Source organism: Physeter macrocephalus, chromosome 2, assembly GCF_002837175.3.
Source record: "Physeter macrocephalus isolate SW-GA chromosome 2, ASM283717v5, whole genome shotgun sequence".
Classification (NCBI taxonomy): domain Eukaryota; kingdom Metazoa; phylum Chordata; class Mammalia; order Artiodactyla; family Physeteridae; genus Physeter; species Physeter macrocephalus.
This window is the reverse complement of record NC_041215.1, coordinates 65,328,234-65,336,450: the sequence shown is the minus strand read 5'-3', so window position 1 is coordinate 65,336,450 and position 8,217 is coordinate 65,328,234. Positions and strand designations below refer to the sequence as shown.

Sequence of the window (8,217 nt, the reverse complement as noted above, 5' to 3'; positions counted from 1 at the left end):
AACAGTGAGAGGCCCGCGTACCGAAAAAAAAAAAAAAAAAAAAAAATCAAACGGACACTTCTAGAAGCAGCTTTAGGTTCAACTGAGCAGAGGCCCCTGGAAAAACATGCTGGCAAGTTCCCCCAAACAATCAACTTACACCCCTCCGCCTTAGGAGTTCAAAATATGCAGGCAGCAGCTTCTAGAGAGCAAGTCATCTAAATAACCTATGGTTACAAATTAGCTACTTTGGAAATGTTCAACTGTGGAGTTAATTCTCACCAGAGATATAAAATTTAAACCAAGACCATCTGGAGTGGAGCAAGGAGGAGCCCTGGGGAGATGGTTCTGAGGAAGGGGAGGAGAGATGTACTCACATCCTCCCTGGGCCCACTTCACTCGTACCCCAGAGTCAAGTGGACCCCCACCCCGCTTCTGAGGACTGTCCTGAGGAGAGGGAGGACACGGGTGGCTGCTGGGAGGTACCGTCTCTCAGGCTTGTGAGTGGCTCCAGCACACCCCTCTTGAAAGCGGCCACTGGGTCTTGCACACAGGACCTGAGGCTCAGCATGCTCTGGAGCTGGGGCTCCCTTATCAGCAGGTCTCGGTAGGCGGCCAGCTGATGGGACCGGCAGAGCAGAGCAGCGATGCTATGCACGAACTCGGGCACCAGGCACGTGTAGGTGTTGTCGGCCTGGCAGTAGTGGTAGGCCACGACCTGCAGAAGAAGCAGAGTTGTCAGCATCGCCTCGTCCTCTTCACACGGCTCCTTGCAGGCTCTCCATCAGGGATGCAATTTTCCCTTTCTCCGAGATAACAAGAAACGTTGCTTCTATTCCCCAAGACTGAGTCATTATTTAGCTTAATTGATTCAGTCATCCCTTGACTTTGGAAGGAATTCTGAAGTTTGGCAAATCTTAGGCCGACTTTTACTTGCAGCCACAAGTCCGTCTTGACTGGCACTGAGATCAGCACAAGTTACTCTGTATTGAATATAAACTAATAAAGTCATTCATAAACCTTAAAGCCTACCCTGGCTTGAAACAATTCCAAGCAATCCCGACGTTCTCGACATCCCCAAGTACCATATTCACTACATTTCTGTTTTCAAAAACGGCAGCATCTCCTTGGGGAACTCATTTGCGGCTCCCAAAAAGCAGATAAAATTGGTGGCAATGAAAGCCAGGCTCTCAAGTCACAGCTGCCTCCTCTCCCTGGCAGGAGGGCCGCCTCCAGCGACACCATGGAGAAGTTCAACAGCAGTACTGTTTGAAGGATCAACATCAGACACTACCAAATTCCTGCCTATCTCGTGAAGGGACACATAGGAGGAGGGAGGGTCCTGCCCAAGCACTGAGAGGATCCTTTTTGTTGGGATGGATTTGAAGTGGCAACAGGCTATTCATGAGAGAGACCCTCAGGAAAGTGCCAAATGCGGCACTGTCTTGAGAGGAGAGGCACACTGCCGATAAATGAAAAATCTGAGACTTTCCCAAACGAGGGTGAATGGAGGGATATACGTACAAGGTAAGGGGGCTGAAAAAGGTCAAAACACACTCACGTAAAGTGCTTTATGTTTTTCAGAAGGGTGTGCGACACTGCTGTCCCGCTCAGCCCTACAACCCCTACATAAGTAGGACAAGAACCACTAGCTACGGTTCAGAGGTGAGGGCAGCAGACACACAGGTTGAATGCCTCGCCAGGGTGACAGACAGTCAATGGAAGATCTGGGATCCGATTCCTGGTCTGTGGACTCTTAAAAAGTAAGTGGCAAGAGGAGATGTGGCCAATTTGGAACTGCCATGTGACTTCTGTTTTTGATTAAATTTATCATCGACACTCAGAGGAAAGCTGACTGCTCTTCGCCTCTCACCTGGACAGAGATTAGCTGCAACGCAAGAGGACCCGTGAGCTTATACGAACCACCAATGAGCTAGTACCACAGTCCACCTAGCATGGTGTTTGGCAATCCAACAGTGGGTGATGAAACCAATTTGGAGCCATAAAAGTTTTTCTTTTTTTAATTTAATACAGTGAATTTTATAGGATGTAAGAATAAGTGTGTCTCATAATGCTTTTTCTTCAGTTGGGTGTGTGATGCTGTGTGTGAGTATCAGGTGTTTAGTGTAACATGTATTTCACATTGTGGGTCACAAAGTGGTTTGAAAAATCACTGTCACGGGGTGGCTTTGAAGTCTGCACTACATCCCTCATCTCAGGTCACCCATTCATGACCAGAGGACTGCCCCGAATCAGTGGTCAGGGCATCAGGGCTTCCCATGCCGGGTGAGGAACGGCCCTCATCTGGGAAGCAGAAGCGAGGAGAAGGGATCTGGGGCAGAGGAGCATTCCTTTCAGTTCCCCTGCACCAACCTCACCCCAGGGGCTTTCCTCGCTAGATGATTCTCACCGCTGTCCACCCCTGGTGGTTCTCCAGCTCCACCAACTCACGCCACTGCTGCCCCAGGAGACCCAAGTGGCTCACCGGGAATGAGAGGTGTAACCGCTTCAATGCAGGAGGGCAGCTTATGAACGTGTGCCAGATGTCAAGCAGATAGAAAATTTCAGAAGGATCATGACTGACCATGAATCTAGGAAGGGAAAATTGGCCAAGTCTCTTACAACATCACAAGAAACCTCTGACAGAAAGACACGTGTAACCAAGGGCTCTAGGCAACAGAGTGCAGGTGGGGCAGAGCCCTGGGTCACTGGGCTAAAGGCTCCCAATCTCCTGCTCTCATATGAAATGAAGGAGGACACATGCTTATAAGGATGGATTTGAGGCAAGTACAATGATGCCTCTGGCTGCTTTGAGGAACTCCTTCAATCCATTATTTAGGAGGAATAAAAGTCTACTGCCAGTGTCCTAAGATACTAATTTTCATTAATACCTTTTATCTGGCGTACTCTACCACAATTTTATCAAAAGCTACACTTTCGCATTAAGCAACTCTTGTCTCTGTTTTAAGATCCCTTTTTAAAATTCATTTCTCAAAAGGCAAACGGGCAAACCTCTCTCTTTGGAAGGCTCCCATAGAGCAGGAACAGATTACCTTAGAAGCGAGGTATTTCACCGCATCTTCTCTTGGTCTCTGGTTCTCAGGAGTATCAGACCCAGACCCAGGGGGGGATTTAGCTGCATTGATACCACTTGTAGAAGAACTTGGTGAAAGCAATGGAGTGAAAGGAAGATCCTGGGAGGAATCTGAAGCTGCAGCGAAGAGACTAGTTTCATTATTTACAACAAGGATAGGGTGGAATATTGAACATATTTCTTGGTCGGACCCAGAGAGTATTTTAACAGGTAATGAGTGAACATGGTAACAAATGCAAAGGCCCAAATGGGGATACAAGGCTCCCTCTCAGCCCTGTCCTTCCACCATCCAGGTGCCCTCCCAGGAGAACTGCTGTTTTTGGTTTCCTTTATTACATTCCTTTTGGTTAAAAAAAAAAAAAAAAAAAAAAAAAAAAAAAAAAAATCTTTCCTGGCTCACTTGTCCCTGTTTACCACATAAGAGACACTTTCTTTTTTTTACATATAAAAAGTAAGCTAAGAATAGTCAACTATTTGGCCACTCCTTCTGATTTTAGGTTAGTTTTTATACTTTTGGTAAATCTGGCATAGAAGACAAAGGCTGTGGAAAACAGGGTGCAAACGAATTCTGCGCAGATGCCTTCTGGCTTGCTGTGCCAGAAGTCTAACCCACTCAGTTTTAGGACCCTGAATTCCCCAGAGCATCTGATCAGGCCTCACTGCCCACACCAAGAGGGGGACGGGCCTGACAGTTGGGAGAACACCAGGGAGGGCTGGCCTCAAGCCAGGTTATAGCTGCAGAGGACCATGAGAGATAAATATTGATAGTTCTCCAGCATACAATCGCAAACCTGATACAGCAGCTGGGACAACTTGAGGAAAATGGGGAATTTATGTCTATCCAAACAGCAATTTCCTCCATCTATCTTACAGTAATATAATAAACTAGACAAGCAGTTAGACATGGACATACTTTTCGGTGATGAACTGGGGCTGTTGGAAGCAATCTGCCTCATGCGGCTTCCATGGCAGCTCAGTGCCACCAACTTAGAAATGATCGCCGTCTTCCCAAAGCCCACGTTTCCAACAACCACTGCTCCTCTGTTTTCTGTCAGTTCTGTGTTCCTCAAGTTTTCTTCTATCCGGTGAAAGAGCCAATCCCTTCCCACAAACACAGAGTCTGTAGTTATGCTCGGTACTTCAAACAACAGGGGTTTCAACAAAATGTCTTGCGGCTTGTATGGGGCAAATCGTGCTTAGAAAAAAAAAAAAAGATCATTATTTTAGAAGAATGACATAATTTTATACACTAAAAAACTCAGTTTATCATTGCTTGTATGTTACTTTTAGCATAGACTTTTGTTTTACAACACAAGGGATCTGGAAGTATTAATATTACCAGTTTGGTTCTAGTAATACTTCCTAATACCTCATTTATCATACCCTATTGGCCTTACAGAGGGTCCTATTAAAATGACTTTCTAGTCCTTTCATGCTTCTAAGTTATTCTCATGACTCAAGAGAGACACACAGAGGATTAGAGAAAGTGGTGAAGGGACCAAACCATGTCTCATCAGTTTATCTGAAACAGTACTTAAGACATGTGTCTTCCACTCCTATAGGAATAAAATGGAAATGCATTTTCCCTGGAGACAGAGTCCCAGCTCTTACCTGGGTGTGGTAGTGCTTTGCACCCCTTATGGTGAGATTATTGGCCACCCACCTGTGCACTTCGGGTAGCAGCAGGAGGTGGCCCAAGGAACTGTAACAAAGCCGAATCTTTGTTGGTGACCAAAAAATCTAGTGAGTGTTAAAGGACTCCTCACTTCAAAACAACGTATTGCAGAATAGTTTTTCAACTCCAGAAGCAAGTTATTCACATAGTATAAAGAAGAAGCCCCCAAACTGTTAAGGATGGCCTCCTAGCACACCTTACAGATAAACTTTTCACACACACACTTCATAGTATGTTTTTAAAACAGCTAGTTTGAATGCTGGTTACCACAGACTTTCCGTGTTTAGTGAATGAGCTCATCATAGCCATGATCACAGCAGATGCAAAGATAAATACCTTTAACTTCCGGTGCCTTGCCTCTGGCCGTATTGTGCCATGGTAACCTAATTGATGTCCGAAGGGGAGCATTTCTCTGTCCGTCTAAATAACTCAGATCTTCCAATTTGGTTGAGCTCGTCGCTGTAACATTAAACTGAAGTTTAGTCTCTTCAGAGTTGAGTTTAATATCATACCCAAACTACTATAAATTATAAATTACTAAGCGATTCATTTCAGGCTTTCAACAAAATTTACTTCAGGGTGATTTTGGTTTTGTTTGCCCACCCCAGTTAATTTTTCCGGCAATGTCGTTAACTGAAAAGTGGACAAAACTAAGTGCTCCTCATTCTTGAGTCAAAGTCACGTTGATATGGTTGCCAGAAGTCTCCATTACTCCTGGAAAGAGACAGACCTCACCAAAAATTTTTATGAAGAAAACTGACAAACGAGGGTCACTCAGTAAAGCTTCAGTACTGACTGCAAACACGCAGCACGGTGACTTGTCTTCTCTGCAGCTCCAGGGAGCCTTCCGCTGCTGCTGGAATTCCAACCTTGTTAACTATAAGTGAGCAGATTCTGCACGGAAAATTCCACAGCGCTCAGAACCCTAAAAGTCAGCTTTTGGCGGTATAAGTAGCCCAGTGGACTTTATCAGAAAGCTTCAAATTTTTATGTATACATTATAGATTACATATTCTACTATATTACATCTATGTATGCATTTTTTAAATTCTAAAAACAAGTAATCACATTTACCTCTGATCAAATCAGTAAGACTCATAGCACATAGCTACCTATTAAAAAGCATTAAGGATCGTTAACTGAAGCATACATCAGTTCAATTATTAAAATAATCAGTACAAAATAATTTTGTTAATTCTTAGCAAATTTTTAAAGCAAATATACAGTACATGTTTTTGCCTAAAAAAAAAAAGGAACCTCCTCTTATTTACATACACATCCTAGGTCACAATGAGAAAAATCTAAATAAAATTAAACCTAATTTGGTTTGTGGGTTAAGTAGTCCAATTATAAAGTACCGACCATCCTAGACATATGACTATCTTACAGGATGATAAAATACAGATATCATTTGAGGGTAAATGATGGGAGAGAGGGACTCATATTCCCAGGGCTAAGGCTCCTAAGGACTGGTGAAATCATTAGTGCAACAAACTTTGGAGGGACAGAAGTCAAGTTGGGCCATCTGCCTGCTGAAAACCCTCTGGCTACCCCACGGTCTCTGACACAGCTGCCGACCACCGACCAGGACCATCTGCCCAACCTAGGCCCTTCCTACTTCCCCTCCTAAGGCCTCGGTCCTTTTCTTCCTCACTGTTAGCACCACCTCCTCTCACTCCTTCATTCAATAGGCACCTGCGTGGCTCCATGGCCTGGCTCTGTGATGGTGTGTCCCCTCTTGCTGCAGTCTCCAAAGGGCAACCAACCATGTGCCCTACTCACCTTCCCAGGCCATGGAGAAAGATCAGACACCTTGACTCTAAAAAAAGCACACAGTGATGCTTCTTCAGTGCATATCCACAGCCTGTTCATACACCCTGTACACATTATGTCAATATGCCATACAAATCTTTCTTGTTAGAAAGATTCAGCTAACTCCTTACGCAGGACTTCCAAATGGGCCTAAATTATGGGAATCCAACGGCAACCTCTAGCTTCTCTCCAGGTCCTTCACAACCAGGGCGTGTGAAACTTCTCGGAGGGCCACAAGGACCACAACCATCACCCTGGCTCCCTATAATAATATAGCTTGGAACATATTTCCAGGCTCCCTCCCACCTGGGACCTGGGACTCTGACTCGGGCCTCTGCAAATGCCCCCCTCCTCAGCACGCCTCACTGTGAATAAATGCACATGTTGAAGGCTGAGGTAGAACAATCCACAAACCGGTTCAGTTCAGAGCTGGAAGAGCCACGACTGCCTGACCGGCTGCTGCTTCAGCCCCGGAGAGCACAAAGACGCCTGCAGCCTCCAAAGGTTTCCCATTTGCCTTTCTACCCTGACCCGTCAAAACATGACATTCAGTTCAAAATCTTGTAACAACCGAAAGGTTTAAGAAGAAGAGACTATGAAGGGCATGCCAAAGAAAGGGTTGCAAAAAAGCCCTAGTTTGACACAGAGGCAGAAGACAGTGGGGTTTTGAATGCCTCTTTTCAGATATCCATTCACCACAGCTTCAGCTCCGAAGCAAGCAACAGAGAGGCCCCAGCAACTCCAGAGCTCTATTTAAAACATGAATATGGGGGCTTCCCTGGTGGCGCGGTGGTCGAGAGTCCACCTGCCGATGCAGGGGACACGGGTTCAAGCCCCGGTCTGGGAGGACCCCACATGCCGCGGAGCAACTAGGCCCGTGCACCACAACTACGGAGCCTGCGCGTCCGGAGCCTGTGCTCCGCAACAAGAGAGGCCACAACAGTGAGCGGCCCTCGTACCGCGATGAAGAGGGGCCCCCACTCGCCGCAACTAGAGAAAGCCCTCGCACAGAAACGAAGACCCAACACAGCCAAAATAAATAAAATTATTTATTTCATTAAAAATAATAATAAAAAAATTTCCTCTACACTGCAGGAAAGAGTGTTTTTGGGGGGGAAAGGGGGTGGGGTGGAGGAGAAGCAGAGGGAGACTTCTCCAAGCTGAGCAAAGGGAAGCATCTGGGGAAACACCATGGATTAACCTATCAACGGTAAATGCCATGAAGTCCAGGGCAATTACCAGTTAGAGTTTCAAGAAAATTGACTGGTAATTTTGCTTGTTGGTTTCCTACACTAACCACAGTGTTCTGTGATTCACTTAGAATTTCAAAAGACAAAAACAGGAAGTCCAAAAGGTAGAACCCAGGGACTTCGCTGGTGGTCCAATGGGTAAGACTCCACGCTCCCAATGCAGGGGGCTCGGGTTCGACCCCTGGTGGGGGAACTAGATCCTGCATGCTGCAACTAAGAAGCCCACATGCCGCAACTAAGAATGGGAGAAAATATTTGCAAATGAAGCAATAGACAAAGGGTTAATATCCAAAATATACAAACAGCTCATGGAGCTCAATACAAAAACAAACAAACAAACAACCCAATCAAAAAATGGGAGGGGGCTTCCCTGGTGGCGCAGCGGTTGCGCGTCCGCCTGCCGATGC

The 8,217-nt window shown here is 45.7% G+C and overlaps 1 protein-coding gene across 5 annotated transcripts in view; it reads right to left on the bottom strand.

The window, feature by feature from the left end:
- TANC1 (tetratricopeptide repeat, ankyrin repeat and coiled-coil containing 1) overlaps nucleotides 1-8,217 on the bottom strand; it is a 236,341-nt gene that overhangs the window by 53,851 nt on the left and 174,273 nt on the right. For all 5 annotated transcript variants that reach the window (XM_024122164.2, XM_055088026.1, XM_028478263.1 and 2 more), the window contains 4 exons: nucleotides 5,085-5,207; nucleotides 3,987-4,268; nucleotides 3,033-3,190; nucleotides 466-697 (listed from right to left, as the gene is read on the bottom strand). In XM_024122164.2, coding sequence (XP_023977932.1) covers nucleotides 466-697; nucleotides 3,033-3,190; nucleotides 3,987-4,268; nucleotides 5,085-5,207 — 795 coding nt within the window. The remainder of the gene's footprint in view (nucleotides 1-465; nucleotides 698-3,032; nucleotides 3,191-3,986; nucleotides 4,269-5,084; nucleotides 5,208-8,217) is intronic.